Source organism: Anabrus simplex, chromosome 1, assembly GCF_040414725.1.
Source record: "Anabrus simplex isolate iqAnaSimp1 chromosome 1, ASM4041472v1, whole genome shotgun sequence".
Classification (NCBI taxonomy): domain Eukaryota; kingdom Metazoa; phylum Arthropoda; class Insecta; order Orthoptera; family Tettigoniidae; genus Anabrus; species Anabrus simplex.
In genome coordinates, this window is record NC_090265.1 from 958,209,195 (window position 1) to 958,233,124 (window position 23,930).

The 23,930-nt window shown below is 41.4% G+C and overlaps 1 protein-coding gene across 1 annotated transcript in view; it reads left to right on the plus strand.

Moving 5' to 3' along the window:
• Positions 1-23,930, plus strand: part of nab (NGFI-A-binding protein homolog) — a 401,295-nt gene that overhangs the window by 261,263 nt on the left and 116,102 nt on the right. Inside the window, exon 4 of the mRNA XM_067136742.2 lies at positions 11,591-11,760. Coding sequence (XP_066992843.2) covers positions 11,591-11,760 — 170 coding nt within the window. The remainder of the gene's footprint in view (positions 1-11,590; positions 11,761-23,930) is intronic.

Sequence of the window (23,930 nt, forward strand, 5' to 3'; positions counted from 1 at the left end):
ATAACAATTTACATTACATCACGGAAGAATGGGTTTGAGAAAATAAGTTCACCTCAAAACAATATGAGTGGGAACTCGAGAGGGTTAGCACTCTCTATCCCAGTATGTAGTTTAGAAGATAGGATAGGTACCAGTAGTCTTTACATTTTAAAGGAAGGTTACATGGTGGAAGGCCTAGAACCCGCCCCGAAAGTTAAACTGCTGAGCAAGCAAAGAAAGAAGTTATTACTTGGCCATTACCTTGTTGTAGACGCCGCCGAAGAAAGAGGCGCTTCCCGCCTCCTGCTATGTACTTAATACACTGAAAGATGGAACAGAAGTGGCCCCGAGACCCTAAAATCAGCAGTTTATATCCTCTCGCGGAAGATTCTAGGCGTTAGGGGAAAGAAAACACCCTCCCACAAAATTTTTATTGGCTAGGGAAAAGAAACCCCTACATAGAGGAAGAAGAAACACATTATTGGTGGAAAATTAATTAAAGAAATTCGGGATTGGCTAGATCCAAAATAAGGGGAAAAGGAGGGGTATACAGCCAACTTAAACAATGACAGAAAGAAATTTAACAAAGAACAAACTCTTGAAATAAAAATTTCTCCAACAAAATAGTTCTTTGACTCCGCACTAGGTCGCACTATTGTTGATCTTCAGTAGTGTCCTCTAGAAGAGAAAGTTCACACTTCTTACTTCAAGCGAAACAAAAACACATCAAAAATGACACAGTTCACAAACTCAAAAATTTCCAGGTAGTGACATCTTCTGAGAAATTAGTAGATTAATAGTGTAGATAAAGTTCAGACTTCCTCCAGAAGAGGAGTTTCAACTGGCGCAACTTTTAAATAAACAGAGTAGAGGTGTACCGCCCGGTACAGACCTCCCCCCCCCCAAAAGTTCCTCCAGGGGTGACACATGAAATCAGTTTGAAACAAGTTCCAAGTTATAAGGTGAATATGAAAATAGATTACAAGATTTTCAGAATGTCGTGTGATTCAGTTTCACAATTTGTTGTTGCAGGTGAAGCAAAGTCTTTCAGTTTGTAGAAGTTGAATTTTTGAAGATAAACTTTTAATACTTGAAAGTGATGAAAAATTTGGCAATGTCCACCAAATATTGTTGTTGAATTCCCAAGTGTAATCATTACTTATAGTAACTGTTCATGTAGTTGATGTTGATGAAGTGAGGTGGCCAGACCGGCCGTTGCAGCTTGCGTCCAAAGGAGGCCGCTCGGACCCCTCAAGTACCCTGAGATACCGCTCGCCCGCACTATGAGGGGAGCAGAGGAGTTAAAACACGCCGCGCCCGCGGTGAACATATACAGGCTGCGGGCAAGTAGCAGGTCGTGCGCCGCACATCAGCCTTGGCCGGGAGGAGAGCTCCGGCTCGCCGGACACATGTCGTCTTCGCTGGAGAGGAGGGGGCCCATCCCCCTCCCCAGTTGCTGCACGGCGCTGCGTGGCTGCGGGGGCACTGAAACATTAAAGCTAGGCGGCAGAATTGTGTTGGACCATCATGTTTCTTTGAGGGCACAGGCTTGTAGAGAGATTGAGGGGCCAGCGGCGTGCAGATATTCATGGTATTCATTAAGCCACTGTGTAGAGTGGAGCAGGAGACGGGAGCGTGGTAATGGCCGTGGCAAAGACAGGATGGCAGTTTAATGGGTCGGGGCAGGTTTCACAAACATGCTTACATAAGAAACAAAATCCTATAGAAGGGGCAGAATGCCTAGAATTTGGAAACTCAAAAAAAAATATAACCTTCATATTCCTTTCAAAATAATATGAAGCAAGTTAACACGTAAATTACACCGGTTTCACCTGTGACAGGTGAACCCTAAATATCCTCTCGGTGGCTGGATTGCTAACTAACAACGTAACTGGCGTAAGAAAATCGAGAATGATACAAGGCCCATGAAATCTGGGGGCAAGCTTGCCCGCGGGAACAAAATTCTTGACCATTACTTGGTCGCCTACCTTCAAAGGGGTGGGTCTCCGTCCACGATCATACCTTTCCCTAACCTTTTCATGAGACACTTTAAGATTGGCTTTAGCCTTCTTCCAAAGATTTTTAATGCTGTCCGGATCTATTGTCTCGGGTAGAATGTCATTCAGAGACCAGAGGTTAGAGAGCGGCGAGTTGGGAACAAACTTAAACATCAAAGAAGCTGGAGTAAACTTGTGAGATTCATGAACCGCCGAATTCAAAGCAAAAGCTATCCAATGCAGGGACGTGTCCCACCTGGACGGATCTTCATGATGATAGGCAATGAGTGCGGACCTGAGATTACGGTTAACCCGTTCAGCCAGAGATGGTTGAGGGTAATAAGCAGAAGTAGTTACATGAGAGATGGACAAGTCAAAACAGAATTTACGAAATAAATTTGATGTGAACGCCTTAGCATTATCAGATACAATATATTGACACGGACCAAAAGAAGCAAAAATAGAATTTAAGCAGGTAATGGTAGACTGAGCGGTAGCCAGTTTAGTCGGAAATAACCAAGAAAATCTTGTAAAACCATCTACACATACAAAGATGAACTTATTAGCATTACCCTTTGACTGGGGGAAGGGTCCTACATAATCGATATACAGGCGTTCCATGGGGCGCGACGCTTGATGCGAAGACAAAAGGCCTACCTTGGTGGACATGGTGGGTTTACTAAGCAAACAAGATTTACAAGCTTTTACAAGTTCACGGATTTCACCGTCCATACCTTTCCAGATGAACATTTCACGAATCTTTTCACGAGTTTTAAAGATACCCAGGTGCCCCCCCAATGGGGTCTCATGATAGTATTTGAAGATCATAGGCACAAGAACTGCTGGAACGACAACCTTCATCATCTTATCATGCCTCGAAGGGCAACATAAAACACCATTCCTCAGAACATAAGGGATAACATGTTCCCCAGAAGAAAGGGTTTCCATTATCGGAGCCAGCGTCGGATCTTCACGTTGGTATTTCTCGATATCCCTAAAAAGCATGGGGGCATCTGTTAAGATGGCATTAACCTCAGATAGTATGGACTCGGGAGGTGATGAACTGTCGGCCGGTTCCTGGGTCTCGACGTCGTTAGAAAACATACGGCTGAGTCCATCAGCCACAACATTTTCAGTACCTCTGATATGCCGTACATCGAATTGGAAGGCAGAAATACGGATGGCCCAACGGGCTATACGACCTGTACGACGCGGCCTACCTAAGACCCAGCTTAAGGCTTGATTATCTGTCTCCAGATCGAATTTGACGTGTTCCAGATAGAGACGGAACTTTTCTAAGGCGAATAAGACTGCCAAACCTTCAAGCTCATATATGGAGTACTTTGCTTCTTGAGCTGACAATGTCCTAGACGCATAGGCGATGGGTCGCCTCCCTCGTTCAGTCTCTTGAAGAAGGACTGCAGCTACCGCCGACGACGACGCGTCGGTTTGGACGATGAATTTCTTCGAGAAATCAGGCATAGCAAGTACAGGGGCATTACAGAGAGCTAATTTAAGGTCTTCAAAAGCGGCTTGTTGAGAAGGTCCCCACTCAAATTTGATGCCTTTCCTACGTAGAAGGTTTAGGGGCGCCGCTCTATTAGCAAAATTAGGAATGAACTTCCTGAAGAAATTCACCATACCGATGAACCTGGCGATACCTTTAATGTCCTTGGGAGGTTTAAAATCACGGATGGCCTGTGTTCTAGAATGATCGACTGCTACTCCATCGGGTGACACAATATGCCCTAGGAATGACATAGAGGGCTTAGCAAAGGCAACCTTGGACAACTTAACAGTTAACCCAGCCTTACGAAGGCGATCGAGAACTTCTCGCAGATGATCTAGATGTTCTTCAAAAGTCTCTGAAAATACGACGACATCATCTAAGTAGTGATATAAGTACTCGAATTTGATGTCGGAGAAGACCCTATCTAGCAGCCTAGTGAGTACAGCTGCTCCCGTAGGGAGCCCGAAAGGCACGCGGTTGTATTCATATAAATTCCAGTCCGTGGCAAACGCTGTAAGATGTTTAGACTCTTCGGCAAGGGGAATTTGATTATAGGCCTGATTTAAGTCCAAGATGGTGAAGAACTTGGCCTTACGAAACCATGAAAAACAAGAATGAAGGTCGGGAAGGGGCACAGATTGCAACACCACCTTCCGATTGAGAGCCCTGTAATCAATGACAGGCCTGAAGCCTCCTTGGGGTTTCGGGGCTAGAAAAATAGGCGAAGAATACGCTGACTTAGAGGGCCTAATAATACCATCCTTCAACATCTGATCGATGATTTCTTTCAGAGCTTTCATTTTAGGAGGAGACAGCCTATAAGGTGGAAAGCGAACAGGAATCGAATCCGTGACCTCAATTTTGTATTCAATAAGGTCAGTAACACCAAGAGTATCAGAGAACACCTCGGGAAACGACTGACACAATTTGCGAATACTATCAGCCTGCTCCTCAGGTAGATGTCTAAGGTCTAACAACATCTCATCCTGGGTAGGCGAAATAGATGAACATGATGCAGAATTACACTTTAATAGAGGGATTTTACAATTAGAGGCAAATTTGAATGTGCACGACTTACTCTGAAGATCGAGCACAAGACCAGTGTGCGACATGAAGTCCGCTCCCAGTATGATGGGGCAAGACAAATGCTTGGCCACAAACAATTTGATTTTCCATGTAAATTTAAAAACACGAATTTTGACATGTAAGGAACCTAGAATTTCTAATGGAGATGAATTAGCCGAAACATATTTAACAGGAGATGAGTCATAGTCAGGGAGTTTACAAACAGATTTCAATTTAGAATACCAATCAGCCGAAATAATGGAACAAACACTGCCTGAATCTAAGAGAGCCGTTATAGGCTCGTTATTTAACTCAATCTTAAGAAAAGGAACAGGTGCGGGGGTATCCGCCGCAATCCTAAGACACTCTCTGGGGCATTCAAAAAAAGAATTTGAAGATTGCTCATTCCCTGAATTCTCGACCTTTTTGCCCGGGGCTGAGCCTTGGAAAGCAGAATTAGTCGACTCAGCCGAAGCCGCTAGTCACTTTTTATTATTGGCATATGTGGAATTTGCACCAGAAGTTGAGCAGGAGGGGGTGCTATTTGAGTTTGGGCAATTCTTGGCGATATGTGAGAAAGCCCCACATTTAAAGCAGCCTTGTGATGAACCAGCTCCATTCCTAGTCCCACTTGGCTTGATCAGTGGACACTTGTTGCGCAGATGGTCAGGCGACCCGCAAGCATAACATTTACGGGGATTGACTGGTCGGCGAGGTGGAGGCCGAGTGTTACTAAAGGAAGGCGGGGGTTCTTTCGCGACACGCAAAGAATCGGCGTATCTAACTCCTTCCGCTGAGACGGCCAATGCTTCAAGTTCAGAGAAGGTTTGCGGACACGCCGCGAAACACAAATATGACCTGTAGGATGGCGAAATACCTTCTACAATAGCCTGCACAATCTGATCTTCAGGAAAGTGCAGAGCAAACACCCTAGTGTAGAATTTGATATCTTGTATGAAATCAGCCAAGTTTTCATCCAAGCGCTGTACACGGTAATAGTACTTCTGAATCAGGGAGGACCTGGCCCTAGCCGGGATGAAGTTAGCTAGCAAATGGGCATGGAAATCCTCAATAGATGATTGCTCGGCAATGGCTCTTACGATTTTATCAGAAAGAATACCAATAGCATACGGATAGATAATTTGCAAAATTTGACATGGCGAAAGAGAAAAAACAAGAGCATGATCCTGAAATTCCACTAGAAATCTTAAAAATGAAATTACATCACTGGTGGTGTTGACGGAAAACTTAGAGATACCTCTAAGCAACATTGCCAATGGATGAGGCAAGCTACTGAACCCAGGTGACATAGTCGTTAAAGGTTTCAATGGCAAAGAAGTTAATTCAGAGCGGATGTTACCCAATGACGCACGGCGTTCAGATTCGTTGTTCGATGGGGCAGAGATAGTTTGAGCAGCAACGGTTATCCTATTGACTTCTCCCTGAGGAGGCTCTTCATCACTACCTACATTCACTGTGGCGGGTTGATCAGTTTTGGGAGGAACTTCGCCGGTTAGCAATTGAGTGACCTTATTAGACAATTCCGAAATAGTTTCAAGGAGCGTATTAGCGTCCTTCCTCTGAACGTCATTCACCTTTAGAGACAACAGATCATTAACTCTATTTGCAAAGTGATACAGCCTGCCTTGCACACGCTTAATTTGATTAGGAGACGGATCGTTTTCATCAAAAAAGCTGACTACAGATGCTAGCCCAGTAATATTCTCGACGATCGTGGAAAGAGAATCATCAATTTCTTTCTCTCCCAAATTGGGGATGGAAATGGGCAAATCAAGGGACTCTCTAAGCTTGTTGGTGTCGATTGCAACCGTGCCTCCAGATTGCACATTTCTGATAGTTAACTCGTAGATCAACTCCTCTTTGCGCAAATAGTTAAGGAGGAGAACATCGCGAGGGCCGGGCATGATGACAGAACAATTTTGAAAAACTCAAAAAATTCCAGCAACTGAGAAAATTGTTAGAGTTCGAATCAAAGCAATGTTTAGCCGTCAAAAGGGGCTAAATTGAGACCCATTCAACCACGCTCTGCTACCACTTGTTACCGTGTTTTAGCGGTAGTTATGCGTAAAAGAAGGTGCGGGTGTGAATGGGTTTCAAGCTACGAAATTATAGTGCATGTAAAATTAATTTAAAATTTAACAAAGTTATATTTTCTTTTCAAAAACAAAGCAATAACAGACATGGCAGGTACAATGTAGCAAAACAAGGGGAGTTACAATATTTACAGGTTTTGGGCTTCACGCCCTGACTTCAGCGATCAGCTCAGTTTTACCACAAACACAAGTTTTAACAGAGGGGCAGAAAACCCCATTCATCCCTAGGAGCCCCTGGCTCCGAATTACACAGAAAAGCCTCCATGAGGCATATGACACTCCATTTCCAAAAGAGCGATCCGCTCTCAAAATTTAAGCCTCTCAAAGGCCACACCAAACTCTACCTTCAAGCTGTCCACTAAGGACGTATTCACAGGGGTAAAATACCCAACCTACTGAGGTCTATTACATGAAAAGAAGGTTGATTACCTGACCTCTAAAATAACAATTTGAGAGGAGGCTAACCGCACTCCTGATACACTTTGTTTAAGACCTACTTGGCACTAGGCCGTTAATACAAGGGCTAATCCCATACTACAGAGGTGACTTAAGAAAATAACAATTTACATTACATCACGGAAGAATGGGTTTGAGAAAATAAGTTCACCTCAAAACAATATGAGTGGGAACTCGAGAGGGTTAGCACTCTCTATCCCAGTATGTAGTTTAGAAGATAGGATAGGTACCAGTAGTCTTTACATTTTAAAGGAAGGTTACATGGTGGAAGGCCTAGAACCCGCCCCGAAAGTTAAACTGCTGAGCAAGCAAAGAAAGAAGTTATTACTTGGCCATTACCTTGTTGTAGACGCCGCCGAAGAAAGAGGCGCTTCCCGCCTCCTGCTATGTACTTAATACACTGAAAGATGGAACAGAAGTGGCCCCGAGACCCTAAAATCAGCAGTTTATATCCTCTCGCGGAAGATTCTAGGCGTTAGGGGAAAGAAAACACCCTCCCACAAAATTTTTATTGGCTAGGGAAAAGAAACCCCTACATAGAGGAAGAAGAAACACATTATTGGTGGAAAATTAATTAAAGAAATTCGGGATTGGCTAGATCCAAAATAAGGGGAAAAGGAGGGGTATACAGCCAACTTAAACAATGACAGAAAGAAATTTAACAAAGAACAAACTCTTGAAATAAAAATTTCTCCAACAAAATAGTTCTTTGACTCCGCACTAGGTCGCACTATTGTTGATCTTCAGTAGTGTCCTCTAGAAGAGAAAGTTCACACTTCTTACTTCAAGCGAAACAAAAACACATCAAAAATGACACAGTTCACAAACTCAAAAATTTCCAGGTAGTGACATCTTCTGAGAAATTAGTAGATTAATAGTGTAGATAAAGTTCAGACTTCCTCCAGAAGAGGAGTTTCAACTGGCGCAACTTTTAAATAAACAGAGTAGAGGTGTACCGCCCGGTACAATTATTATTATTATTATTATTATTATTTCCAAAACTAGTGGTACAATTTAAAGTTCAAGGTACCAGATACCAGATATTTTAGGTATATACAACATTTTAAGTTTCTAAAACCACTAGTTCAATTTTCTAACGTGCTGTGTAAAGGGCTACAGGAGCATTTAAATAGCTGGCCTGTGTGTTTAAATACCCCGCTGACTAGCTGGTACTGAATGTGTTAATACGATAGTAGTCAGAAATACAAGCTGACAAATGGGAGTGTGATATCGGAAGTTGGAAGAATGACACTGAAGATAAGCTGGAGGTTTCTACCAAATTGTGAGAGGACTGTTATGTAGTAAGGAAGTGCCAATCCGATGCAAGGAAATTCTGTACAAGAACTTGATACCAATCTTGGCGTATGTAACCGAAACTTGAATAACGACCAAAGCAGAGGAAAGTAAAATCCAGCCAAGTGAGATGAAATTCCTAAGAAATACGCTGGCCGAGACAAGACAGGGCTGAGTAAAAAAAATACGAGAGTACGAAAATACGAGAAATAGGTGCATGCGGCGTGGGAGAGAAAGAGAGTCGAACGATCGAGCCTAAGGTTGTATGACCACGACAAAACAATGGGACACACGAGGATTTCGAAGTCCTTGCTTGAACTGGAGGTTGGAGGTAACAGGTCTAGATGTAGACCCAGGGAACAATGGACAGAACAAATTGAAGAAAGCCTAAAGAAGAGAGTGGCAAACTTTCAAGACGTATTTGATGAAGAATGGGGGAAAGATAGGCAGGGATGGAGATCAATGATCCACAAATCAATCCAAGATAGAACTGGACGAGAGTAACGACGATGATGAAAGGTAGGTCAATAGGAAATATGAAAGTAATAAAAATTCTATTGTTTTGTCCCTCTATTTTTACGGTTTTCGGAGACGCCGAGGTGCCGGAATTTTGTTCTACTAGAAATTCTACGCACCACTAAATCTAAAAACACGAAACTAGCATGTTTGAGAACCTTCAAATCCACTGGGCTCAACTGGGATCAGTACCGTTAACTTAAGCTAGGAAGACCAGCGCTCAACCGTCTGAGCTGCTCAGCTCAGCAAAGATGAAAGTGAGGAGACTGGAAGCAATACCAGAATGAGATCTTCAAATTGCTAGACTGGTTTTACAAGAAGTTAAACCACGGTGAGTAGACACAGGTTACAGAAAATAGAACGTATAATGTCGGTACTACAATGTAAGGAAGGAACATCTAGGACAGAATGTCTTATGACTAGCTGCAGTTGACGGGACAACCATTTAACGTGTGCATGATTACATGTTTGTCCACTCCTCATACTGTGCCTCCAGATTTTGAGACAAATTAGCGGCTATTCCTCTACCTGTCAGGGACTTCTTGTGACGTACTCGCTTCCCTGCTTTCTGTGGCCCTTTGCATTTTCATATTCTTTTGCATTATTGATACTGATTTGATCTTTTCTTTCCCGTATAAAAGAAAGCCAGGTATAGGATTAATATTTAAAAAATTCTGACAGATGTACAAAGCCTTTAAAACGTTGCTGGAATGATCTTCATAGCAACTCTCTATAGTGTTAGTTATCGACTCACTTTCACACGACTGCCACTGATATTTCCCTTATTTTTGGCTGAATCGGAAATAGGTATGCCTTGAGCCATTTTCGTGTAAAACCAACCGTAAGAGAGATACATCGAGGTGTACACTTTGGGCCCCTTCTGAAGCACCCCCACTTGGTGAAATGTTTTGAACAACTCATAGCGAAGATCATATTCAACCTTATTCTAAATCGAATACCATGAGTGTGAAATCCGCACATCCAATTTCCTGTGATGCTGTGACAGACACAGACAAATATTAAAATGAATTGGACATAGGTAATTACAAATAAGTCAGTATTATTGTCAGAGTACAATATTAACCGACCGGAACGTCGTGCTTAAAAGTAATGTTATCATATGAAATGCCTCGATCAAATGAAAAACGACACAGTTTCTCCCTTTTTACGAACATTTCTACGCTGGCGTGCTAACAAAGACAAGTTTCAGATCTGGAATGACCCAGCCACAGACTGCGGTAGATCTGGAATGACCCCGCGGTGAACAATGTTCTGACGTTTTCCGTTAAGTGTGCACCCTGCCCAGTGCCTCATAGCTGGTATACTATAATAGATCAGTGTGTTACGAACCAGTAATTATCAGAACATGCCTGAACCAAAGGAATGGCATGCTAGCAATGAGAGTTATCTAACTCTCCAGCTAGTTCCCGTCGATATTTGAGCAGGCTGTTCTACGGAGCACGCAGCATTAATGCCATCTATCGGATATGAGTGGAAGCAGAGGATAAAAAGCACATCACAACGAGCAATAGTCAATGTAATATTATTGCTGATGAGTTTTATGAACTTTCGACATTGTAGGCCTTAGTATTTAATTGTCTTCCGAGTCTGTAATATTAGGATGTCCAATGTATAGGAAGTCCTTTCGCTCAATATTTAAACTCTGCCTACTTCTGACTGTTATAAGTCACACATTCATGGGATGGGAGAGGATGGTGACGTGGAGACTGACTAGCTTTGATGTTGAGTTATAAAAATTAAAAAATTAAAAAATTAAAAAGAAATGTGGCATCTCAGCGTAAAGACTTAAAAGCATGATAATTCTAAATACCACGGATTAAAATATGTCTAGAAAAGATAGTGAGACCGTAATGGCCCCCGAGAAACCTCCAAGTATCGGGTGAATATTCACTATTTTCCACTCGCTGGAGTTCTTTGAGCATTGGGGAATGTAAAGCAGTAAATTATGTACCGGTACATATTTAAGTGTAAATAGTTGTATACACTATTTATTCTTTGTAAGTGAAGGTTTTAAGATTTAAAATTTTAGTTTAAGTAGTTGATGCATGTAGCACAATTTATTTGACTATTCCAGTATCTGGAATTGGGAGCGTGTCTTCTTGTTGAAAAATAAATCTTTTATTCCATCTTTTAAACTGACGGGAAAATGTTTATTTCAGTCGAATATTTATATGTATTAATAACTTGCCCGGCTCCTTGGCTGAATGGTCAACATAATGGCCTTCGGTTCAGATGGCTCCGGATTCGATCCCCGGCTGGAATCTGTGTATGGTTAATTCCTATGGAACGGGAACTGGGTGTTTGTGTTCTTCTTAATACTCTTCATATACACACAACACACCACACTACTCACCACCACAGAAGCATGCAATAGCGAATACATCTCTCCACATAGCGTTGGCGTCAGGAGAGACATTTCGCCGTAAAACTGGGCCAAATCCATACCACGTGCTAGCTCCAAAAAGCTGGGATAATGGCTAGGAAGAAGATGATGGTTTTTTATATTTTAATAACTTATTGAACATTGCAGTTTAGATTTAGATTTCGATGTGTATCGGCGTTTATGATGATCTCTTTTAGTAGTCTAACAATACTTAGTGACTGCCAGTGACCTTGTGTGTAATGAGACCTGTATTCAGCACTGTTCCAGACACCTCTGTTGCCGACGGTCGGGGGCATGCCTTTACCATTCCCTGTCAACTTGTCCCCTCAGCCACAACTACAGCCGCTTGGTCCGAGCCCTCCTATGACCACCACCAACAGCCACTGCAGTCCAGGAGCAAAGGAACCTTCACCTGGACATCCGCAGGTAAGAAGAGTCTACTCAGGCCACCAACTGATATATATAAATATTACATTTCGATGATGATGATACTATAAGTGTATTCGAATTAATAGAAAACATCTTGATAATTGTGCAGTGCTATTAGAGTTCGCTACCTTCCTCCTCGTCGTCTTCTTCTTCTTCTTCTTCTTCTTCTTCTCCTTCCACCACTTTTCCCACATCTGTCGGGTCGTGGGTGCGAACTGTGTCGCAGACATGGAGTTGGTCTTGTTTTCCTGACGCCAAGCCTATGTGGAGATGTGTAATCACAATTGCGTGTTTTTGGGGTGGTTGGTGGTGTCGTACGTTGTCCGAATATGAAGAGGAAAGTGTTGGTATAAACACGAACACCCGGTCCCCGAGCCAGAATAATTAATCAGACGCGATTGAAATCGAACCCGGGACCCTTTGAACCGAAGGCCTCAACGTTGACCATTCATACAATAAGTCGGACGGAGTTCGTTACATTTACATATGTAATTTATCTGTGCTTCAGGCAATGAGCACCGAACTACTATGTTTAAAGAGAGTTGTGTATAGTGCGATTTCACGTGGTACCGTAGGCTGTATGTCACAGTATCTCAAACACGTTTGCAGTTTTCTCTGTAGGGCAATGTCTGTGACACATAGTGACGCTAAACCCAGACCAGGTTCGATATTTGTCCATTAGGAGGCGTGTCGGTCAATTTAACATCACTTAACTTGTACGGTTGAATTGTACACATGAATGATATTCAATGGACGGAGTCCAATAACGATCAAGAAGAAGAAGAATGTGATCCTAGATGGCCAACCAATACGCCTGTCTAGTCCACAGTACCTCCCGTCTAACATGGGCTGGATTCATAGCAGAAACAAGTCAGGAACCACAGTCCATCATGACGCTATAAATCATGTTCACACACGTTAAGAATTTGAGCCTAGTGATGACAGAATGGGACAAATCTGGAATTTAGAGACCATGGGTGTAAGAGAGCAGCAAGGTAGAATACTTCCTATGAAGGGCCCTACCATACTTCAACAGTTTCACGATTCATTTCGTATAGAAGAAAAGCGGAGAGTTGTTTCTCTACACAAAAAAGAGGTTATATCACTTGAGAGGAAACTTCATGACAATGCTGAGTTTCCGTGAATTACTGACTATACTGAGAAGAAAGAGAGGAATGGAGCAATCAAATGTAGGATTGTTTTCGTCACACAAGAGAGACTCGTCATCCCGACGCTCTGGAAACAGGACCAAACCTCCTTTCTGAAATTCAGTCAACGCTAATCCGCTTTCGTAGGTATCGAAAAGCAATAGTTGGGAATGAAATCCAAGCCTTTTTTCAACTGTACCTAGATGAGAAAGACAGAGGCTTAACCAGAGTTTTCTGGTATCACGTCCAGAAGAGGAAAGATGGTAACAGGCAAACAGCGTACAAATTCAGACGATTGCCATTTGGTCTGAAGTGCAGTCCTTTTCGTCTGTCTGCTACTACCTGAACTGGGAGGGGGGGGGAGATGATTTCTCCTCCTAGTTGTTAAGTCCCCTTAAAACGAGGAGTTTGCTAGTCTTCGGAAGTTCCTAAGGCGTTAAATCTGGAGAAGGTAGTAGATGTTTTTTTTATCAAGACATGAGATTAGAAACCGGAGATTCCCTCAGAGAACTACATTTACCAATAGAGACTGTTCAGGCGGTACATCTGGTGGCAGAGCTTTTCACATTTCGTAACATGAAATGAACAATATACAGTAGTAGTAAATTTATTCAGAAGATGTATCTATGAAGTAAGTTGTACCTTTACTTGGGATTATTTTTGATAGCTTCGTACATTCGTTCAAAATATTTATTTATGAATCAAGTTCTATTTCTCTGTTTACTTGTGAATAATATTGAAATCTCCGTACATAAGACTCATTCAAAAATATATTTGAGAAACACGCTCCATTATTGTTCGGCTTTTTTTTTCACTTGTGAATATTGTTATTATATAAGAATGTTTACATTAATAGTTGTTCCTCATTTCACAAGCCTGTGTTCATGTTAATCATGCTACCCCCTCTCCCAATCCCAGTAATTACCCAAAGTCGACACGCCTACTTCAAGGTGCAGTAATACATTCCCTACAGCAGCAGAACTTTTATATCAGAGCACGTTTATGGACGACTTCGTTGCTGGTGCTGACGACGACAATAGGGTCGTAAGCTTATACAGTATTACGAAGTAAGCTCTATGCTCAGACAGATACGACTACCAATGGATAAATGGGAAACGAACTCAGAAACACTTAAGAATGTATGGCAGTCTGAGAAACAAGATATCAAACAAGAATCTGGAATATTAGGTTTCAAGTAGAATACAGAATTGGACTGCCTGTTTTTTCGATCGTCCGGAAATTTCTTAAAAACTAGCTCGCGTTCTTGCTACGAAACGTCATCCCCTACAAAGAGTATCAAGGCCTTATGATCCTTTGGGTTTATTCTCACCCATCGCAATTGTTGGAAAATTAATCTTCCAGGATACGTGATGTCGATCTAAAGAGTGGGATGAAATTCTTCCCCAGGATACAGCCTAAAATGGCAAATTTGGATCTCGAGCATCAACCAGCTATCACTTATAAACGTCCTGAGATGGATTAGAATGTGTAAACATGTGAGCTTGCATCCTGGAGATAGTGGGTTCGAGCCCCACTGTCGGAAGCCCTGAAGATGGTTTTCCGTGGTATCCCATTTTCACACCAGGCAAATGCTGGGGGTTGTACGTTAATTAAGGCCACGGCCGCTTCCTTCCCACTCCTAGGCCTTTCCTATCTCATCGTCGCCATAAGACCTATCTGTGTCGGTGCGACGTAAAACAAATTGTAGAAAAAAAAAGGAATTCAAACGCTACGCATATCCATGTGTTATGTGACGCTTCTGAGAGGGCATACCGAGCCGTATTTTACGCTAGAACGGTAATCGATGAAAATACAGTATCTTATACATTTAGCCTGCAGTAAAAGCATATTTTCTCCAGTAAAAAGGATTACACTCCCGCGGTTAGAACTTGTGACCACTTTAGGATGTCTTACTTTAAGAGTTGACTTCGAACAATATGAACGTTTATTCGGAGAAATAGTGGGCACAGCATTTTTGGTAAGTTTCGGAATTGTTCTAGCACACTTTTTCAATTCTCTATTAACCGTTCCTCTATCTACTCGAATTATGTACGACTCATCAAAATGTTTTATGCATAACTTACTGTTGGTTTTTCATACATACATACATACATACATACATACATACATACATACATACATACATACATACATACATACATGATCATCATAGACCATTACGCCTTTCAGCGTTCAATCTGCAAGCCTCTGTGAATTTACTAAACGTCGCCACGATCCTCTATTAGAAACTAGTGCTGCGGCCTCATTTACTTCTATACCTCTTATCTTTAAATCGATAGAAACTGAGTCTAACCATCGTCGTCTTGGTCTCCTTCTACTTCTCTTACCCCCCATAACAGAGTCCATTATTCTCCTAGGTTACCTATCCTCCTCCATTCGCCTCACATGACCCCACCACCGAAGCTGGTTTATGTATACATCTTCATCCATCAAGTTCATTCCTAACTTAGCCTTTATCTCCTCATTTCGAGCACCTTCCTGCCATTGTTCCCACCTGTTTGTACCAGCAATCATTCTCGTTTCTTCAATGCCTGTTACTTCTAACTTATAAATAAGATATCCTGAGTCCACCCAGCTTTCGCTCCCTTAAAGCAAAGTTGGTCTGAAAACACATCGATGTAAAGTTAGTTTCGTCCGGGAGCTGACTTCCTTCTTACAGAATACTGTTGATCGCAACTGCGAGCTCACTGCATTAGCTTTACTAAACCTTCATTCAATCTCACTTACTTCATTACCATCCTGCGAGAACACAAACCTAAATACTTGAAATTATCTGCCTGTTCCAGCTTTGTATTGCACCCTGGTGGGGGTGTGATAAGCGTCATGCAATTGTAATTATGATGAATTATTGAGGAATATATATTTCATGTTCAGAATAAATAGTATCTTACTGTACATACAGTAAGAACAGGCCAGGCCGAGATGGCAGGTTTCACCATACCACAGAATGTTGTCTCCAGTGAGATTAACAAACACAATGAGGGACAGAATTAGGTTTCTCAGAACTTGGGACAACGAAGGAAAGAGAGAGGGTAACTTGTTGCCAAAGTTTTCATAGCCCCGGGCAGTCTTGGTAGTAGCAACAGCGCAGGGAGCCGGGTGCAAATTTCTGAGAAATGATGGCGAGGTATCTCCATGTAACTCGCGGGAGTTGAACACGGGGTTGGCACTGGAAGAAAAAAATATGAGCCTTCCCGGTCACGTGGTTAAGGTGGACCAATGGAAAAATTCACTTGACCAAAGCAAGGCGACAACTTCGTATTGTAAGAAGCACTAGCGAGGCTAACTCCGTGGATTAAACTGATAGAAAGAAGTGAAATATCGATTCAGAATAAGGTGGAATTTAGGAGCCTTACTATACCATAAAACTCATATAAAGTTAATAATTGCGGGAGATTGCATGGTGTAATTCTGAGAATTCATGGACGCTATTCGTTGATTGGCTGAAGGCAAAGGACGCCACAATAGAGCGCGAAATCCCGAGCCGGGATACGGCAGCTAAATTCGCGAATATATCCATTACCAGCGAACGATAATAGTTGAGAATTGGTATAGAGCATTTGAGAACATAATTACATCATTGGATCATATATTTAAGCCACGGGCCAAACCGCAAACTGTCGTATGAAGATATCGGGACTGTGCGTTCCAAGATGACCTCCGTTGAACTCGGAAGAGAGGGGATACAAGTATAAATATGAGGTCGTAGACAAGGACTGGTAGTAGTACTTCTGATAAAGTGTTCGGGCGGTCACCACGCCAGTGGTGCGTAACTACTTTCGACAAAGCGTTAGAGCCGTGACTACGCCAGGGGTGCGAGTGTGTACTTACTCAAAGTAGAGTTCGAAGTATTATATTGTTACATAGTACAGTGATTCATGACGTGTTGTAGCTCATATTACAGTCTTGAGCAGTCTACTAGTATGAAGTGTTTCAAATAGACAGGACTCAGTAAATCATAACTTACGGAGTGTGAGATTCTACCAACAGATTAGGAAGTGCGTTACATGAGAACGGTCACGAGTGTTTATGTCACCTAGTAAACAGTCCATTCTAAACTGATACCTGGTCAGCTACACGAACGTGAGACGGGAAATTCAAGTGCGCGTACGGGCCGTTGTAAAGGGAAACCCGAGGTATCCCATGTTCCTAGTGTCCGGGAAAGGAATGAAGAATGTAAATCTACATTAAGTGGGCTAGATACAAGGCCGAGAGTGTAAAATTTGTGAATAGAATTTAGGGTGGAAATTATTCCAAAGTGCAACAGCTAACTTATTTGTTTTTATTCAAAATGTGTAAAGTTGAAAAGGGTCAAGGATTAATTCTTCAAGCTGGCATGAATATCAGTGGAATGCATTGCTAAAAACCGGAGGGGCTATGGCTTCTCGTCCGGTTTTAGCAGACTACAATGGCAGAGTTGAGTACCTTTTAATGTATTTATAGATTGCTATCGTTAGGGGGAGGAAATCATATTAATTTATCATGGTAACTTGATTGTGAAACGAGCTGTCTACGGCTCGTATAAATTCAAAGATAGATAGACAAAGGGACAAATTAATATGTAGATTAGACAAAGCACTCATCATAAGTTGATTATTAAATAGAGTATAGTAGGGTTGAGTTGTTCATTCAAGTGCTTGAGTTGTTTGATATAATATGGAGCACGTTTCACGTAAAGATAATGTAAATAGTCATTTCAGAGTGCTTCCAAAGTGTTTTTCCGTTATCGGAACCTTTATAGATATTAAGGCATGTTGTTAAGATAATCCAGAGGTAGGATTGCCAAGTGATTTAAATTGTTGTGGGACGGAATGAAGTCCATTGATTTGTTTGTAAATATCGCGAAGTTCGCCAGTGGACAAAATAATAATAATATGTACAAGTGTCGTAGTACATTAAAATTTGGTAATGTGTAAAGGCGTGTTTAATAATAATCTTTGAGAATAAAGGCACGGGCCTAGTTGGATAGTATGATTGCAAATTAAAGTAATTTAAATGTGGAGATCACATGTGCCGTGAATAATTATAATTTGTGCGGTGAATCCGGTTTTAACACCAATTTTTGATTTAACGTTTTGGACTCGATAATAATCATAAATAAATTTGGTAGAAACGAGATAGGCACTTTTATAATATGGTCACGCTATGTTCGAGATCCAGAGGGATTTGAGCCAAAAGTTGAGATTTGGAGTTTTGTGGGACAGAAATCCGGCCCGAAATGAAAGTGAATTGTACTGATGTTGATGAAGAAATAGATGGATCTTAAGGCCCACATAGAGGTTGTATTTATATACCGGTGTCTTGAGTGGCAAAATAGAGTCCACACACCGAGGGTTAATTTGTGAAAATGTTTTGAAGAGTTCCAATGGATAAATGGACTTCAAAATGGAAAAGAAAGGAATAATTTAACACTTGCAGAGATTGGAGGTATTTGCCCAACTGCGAGGTGTTATGGGATTTGAGAATTGTCTTAGGAGCATATGGTCTCCATGAATTAACGGCAGTACGAAAATAAGGTGGCGGATTCGAAAATTATTATGTCCCGACCGGTGTGAATTCGGATCTTGGTGATTTCTGTTTGGGAGAGAACGTATGTGACCAAATTATAAAGATGGGGAATAAAAATAAAGATTCTCGAAAGTAGTAATAATAATAATAATAATAATAATATTCCAAGTAAATCATATCTGGATTGATTAGTGCCAAAATAAATCGGAATTGTAAAAGGGGTTATGCGTTAAACATATTAAGAGTGGACTACCGTGTAACAGGCGAAATAAATTTTTTTTTAAATTAATAATAATAATAAATATTAAAAAAATACTTTTTTTGGAGAAGAAGAATTTACTTTTTTTAAATTTGGACATAATAATGATGTTGGGAGTTGAAATGAAAAATTTGCGATTTTTAACTAATAATAATAAAAATGAGAATATTTGAAGAAGGAGAAGAAGAATAATCAACGAAGGTACTTTTATTTATTTCAGATGAAAATAAATAAAATCGCGAAAAGTTGAAATATTAGTCCGAGGATGATTATAGGTTACGATAATCATGATCTCCACAAAACATAATGATAATAATAATAATAATAATAATAATAATAATAATAATAATAATAATAATATTTAATAAAATATTTTTTATTTTATTTATTTTTCTTATTATTTCGGATGCTGATGATGGAGGATACTAGGGAAGTCAGCTGGCGAATTAACGTAATAATGTCAATTGGTTGTAAATAATAAGTTAAGTTAATATGTGTAAAATGAAGGCAAATCCCTACATCTGGACCATTAGGTTAGAGTCCCTTTGTCGTATTCCTTCAACTAACGATTAGCATATCTTGGTTAGGAACCCGGGGAGAGTTTGTAGTTTCCCGGGTTGGTCTCATCTCAATCAAAGTGGAGGCGATAACATGGTCCATGTGATCGCGCCTACTTAGCCAACAGGTATTTGGTCCATGATCAAATATGGTCATGGTGTTAACGAAGGTAAATCTGATACCTTCAGATATCAACGGTTCTGCCACCCAAATGGAAGGGTGGTCAAAAGTGATAAATATTATGTAATCATTTTCAGGAATAATTTGCCAAATTACCGGCAAATCAAGGGTCAACAGATTTTGATTGTGTGTAAAATTTCATTTGTTTACTTAAATAAATGCTCCTTTAGCATTTGCAAGGAAACAGTTCCAGGTTCTTGTTCTTGTAGAATAGTAAACCCTTGGTGACCGTTTAAATATCCGTCCCCATTCCTAGGACAGAGCCTTCATAATTTCCCTTTGATCTGAATATATATAATGTGTGTGTTTTATGATGAGCCTTAAAGTTAAAGATTAGAGTGTCCCGTTCAACCCTGTAGTACTGATTGGATGGCGCCCTTACATTTAGTTTGAGATCTTATATCTCAAAATATATATTTTTTTATTGAGTATTAGTTGCGATGGATTCGGACCGTAACACTCCCTGAGATAAATGCTGGTTGGGACTCAGGCTTTGAGCGGGTACAGTATCACCAACCTGATATTCAGTTCTGTTGAATTTCTTACCTACTGACATCAATTTAGTCTTCGAGAGACTCATTTTCATACCATACTCATTGCACCTATTTTCAAGTTCCAAGATATTAGACTGCAGGCTTTCGGCACAATCTGCCATTAAGACCAAGTCGTCAGCATAGGCCAGACTGCTTACTACATTTCCACCTAACTGAATCCCTCCCTGCCACTTTATACCTTTCAGCAGATGATCCATGTAATCTACGAACAGAAAAGGTGAAAGATTACAGCCTTGTCTAACCCCTGTAAGTACCCTGAACCAAGAACTCATTCTACCATCAATTCTCACTGACGCCCAATTGTCAGAATAAATGCCTTTGATTTTAATAACCTGCCTTTAATTCCATAGTCCCGAAGTATGACGAACATCTTTTTCCTCGGTACCCTGGCATATGCTTTCTCTAGATCTACGAAACATAAAATCAGCTGTCTATTCCTCTGGTAGCATTTTTCAATTACCTAGCGCCTACTGAAAATCTGATCCTGACAATCTCTCTGTGGTCTGAAACCACACTGGTTTTCATCCAACTTCCTCTCAACCACTCATCGCTCCCTCCATTCCAAGATGCCAGTGCATACTTTGCCTGGTATACCGGTACTAATAATTGAGATACTCGATAGTTGTCCCCTTGCTTATAGATAGGTGTAATTACTGCTTTTATCTAATCTGAAGGTACCTTACTAACACTCCATGCTAATCTTACTACTCTATGAAGCCATTTCATCCCTGCCTTCACATTATACTTCACAATTTTAGGTCTAATTTCCTCTATTCCTGCTGCTTTATGACAATGGAGTTTATTTACCATCCTTTCCACTTCCTCAAGCGTAATTTACCAACAACATTTTCTTCCTCCCTTTGAGCTTGGTTGTCCGCAACACCATCAGGAAGATTTCCTTTTACGTTGAGAATATTTTCAAAATATTCCCTCCACCTCTCCAGTGATTCCCTGGGATCTGTTAAGAGTTCACCTAAATTACTCAAAACACTGTTCATTTCCATTATCCCTCCCTTCCTAAGATTCTTTATTACCCAGAAAGGTTTCCCTGCTGCTTGACCTAGCCTTTTCAGGTTATTACCAAAATCTTCCCACTTTGGATTCAACAGCTATTTGTTTCGCTCTATTTCTTTCATACGTACAATTCCCTGTCTGCATCGGCCCTTGTTTGGAGCCATTTCTGATAAGCCTTCTTTTTACGTTTACAAGCTGCTCTCACTTCATCATTCCACCAAGATGTTCGCTTTTCCCCATCTTTACATACAGTTGTTCCTAGGCATTCCCTTGCTGTTTCTACTACAGCATTCCTGTATGCCACCAATTCTCTTTCTATATCCTGAACCTGCTTACTGTCTACTGTTCGAAATTTCTCACTAATCATATCCATGTACTTCTGTCTAATTTCCTCGTCCTGGAGATTTTCTACCCTTATTCGTTTGCAGACAGATTTCACTTCCCTATTCTAGGCCTAGAAATACTTAGTTCACTGCAGATGAGATAATGGTCTGTATCAACGAAAAATCCCCGGAAAACTCGTACATTCCTAACAAACTTCCTGAATTCGAAGTCGGTTAAGATATAGTCTATTATGGATCTGGTACCCCCAGCCTGCTTGAAGAATGTATTCGTAATTGCTAAATCCATACCAGCACAGAAGTCCAGCAAACGCTTCCCATTCCCATTATCTTCCATATCTTCCCCGCATTTACCAATCACTCTTTCGCAGGGGCGGTGCGTGGTATTGTTGCAGTGTTGCACAACTCCCAATCATTTTACACTTCATTTAACGTCTTTTCTTCTATTGTTTTAGTTTAATATATTCGAAAACATACTAAAATCAAGCATCTTTGGTCGTTCGCTGTACCAATGCTTCGTAACAGGCCAATAAATGCTGCTGGCTTCGAATGAAATTCAGGGGCTGTGCTTTCCTACAGCAACTCCCTAGCTGACAGCGCGCGCAATATACCTCAGCAGGGACGAGCCTATGCCTGTACAGCATCAGGTAGCATGCTCGCCGGTATCGGTCTCAGGGAGTTGCAAAAGACCAACAAGTCCCCTATTGAGAAACAGTTCCAAATGCCCCGTTAGATTGCGCCACTCTGCAGAGTTTACTTCAGTCCTAATTTCCCTCCTCTCGCAAAGGTAATTTCATTTCCATTTTTTTAGTTTACAACTTTTTATTTACGTTGCACCGACGCAGGTGGGTCTTACAGCGACGATGGGATAGAAAGGACTAGGAGTTGGAAGGAAGTGACCGTGGCTTTAATTAAGGCACAGCTACAGCATTTGCCTGGTGTGAAAATGGGAAACCGCGGAAAACGATCTTCAGGGCTCCCGACAGTGGTGTTTCGAACCCACTATCCCCCGAGTGCAAGCCCATAGCTACGTGACGCTAACCGCGCGACCAACTTGCTGGGTAATTTGTCTTCCACGCCATACTAGACCACCCACAATATTGCCAACATCTTGCTTCAATGAAAAACAGGAGGGCAAATTTTCAATTCAAGTTAGCCAAAGTAACTGTGCCAGGCTAAGTCGCTCAGACGATTGAGGCGCTGGCCTTCTGGCCCCAACGTGGCAGGTTCGATCCTGCAGCTTCGTGTCAGTAGATTTGCTGGCATCTAAAATAACTCCTGTGGGACTAAATTCCGGCACCTCGGCGTCTCAGAAAACCGTAAAAAGTCGTTATTGGGATGTAAAGCCAAAACCATTATTACTGAGGGTAACTGTAGTTATAGTGTATTATTACCCTCTTATTTCCTGGGTTGAAACTGCCAGATATTTCAATTTTTGTAGGAATGTCGTTCATTACTTAACGATAATATCAAAAAGAAAAAAGAAAAGTCATCTCCGTACAGGCCATGGAGTCCCTGGGCGGGGTGGAAGGTAAAGGCTTCCACTATCCGTAACCTCGGCACTTGGTGGGGTGGAGTGGTTAGCTCTACGCCCGGCTGCCTTTGCTCCCAGGAATTAACCTGGTACTCATTTTTGGTGCAGGCTGAATGAACCTCAGGGTCATGTACCCCTCCGAAAGTGGAAATCTCGTATCATAAATTTTCGACTTCCTGACGGGTAATCGAACCCACGTCCTTCCGTGTGAACTGGGAAGTTTCACACCCATAAAGGAGTGTTGGTATTACAATAGCCTGGTACACATGAAGTTTTGTCCGAGTAGTGATTTTGTTTATTGAAATTAAACACAAATGTGCACATATGTGTTAAAGGTTACAATTTGTCATTTTTTTCGTTTGGTACATCACTTCGCTTTTACCAGTCCTTAGCAAGTGTGCTGATGCGTTGTGTTTGTTTAGTACAGTTCATCAGGTGGTACCTAGGACAGGTCATGCCGCAGAGACAGCAGATACATTCTTCGTCTGGGCCGTGGAATCCGTGGACACCGAAGCGTGTGTATACATGGCGTAGTTTGTAGTTCGGGCCCTTCCATTCATTACTTTTGTTTCGTAAAAACCTTCAGGTGTCTGCTGAGCTTTCTGTCTCCTTTCTTCAAGGATGGCAGTCAATGCGGCGGTGTCTGGTAGCCCGAATGTTTGTTTATGTCTTCCAGAAAGAATGTTTCGTCTGCCATTGTGTATTCCATTCTATTCCCTGTAAATTTTGAGATGTGTAGGATCCGTTTCAAGTACCTGGCCTTTATATTTTCTAACCTTTTCATGTTTGCAACAGTTTGTGCCCTATTAATTGTATCCCATATGTAACTACCGGGGCCACTTTAAGCTTGAATAGTGCCATTGCAGTGTTCAATGAGAGGTTCTGCGGCTTGGGGATCTCGTACATTGCTGTGGTTGCTGCCGCTGCTTTTTCTTTTACATGCAGTGTGAAGGTTGCGCCTGTAGTCTGCAGTGTGATACCCAGGTATTTAAATGATAACACGATCTCGAGTTGTGTTTATTTACGTTACGGAAGACGTCATATGTTGCC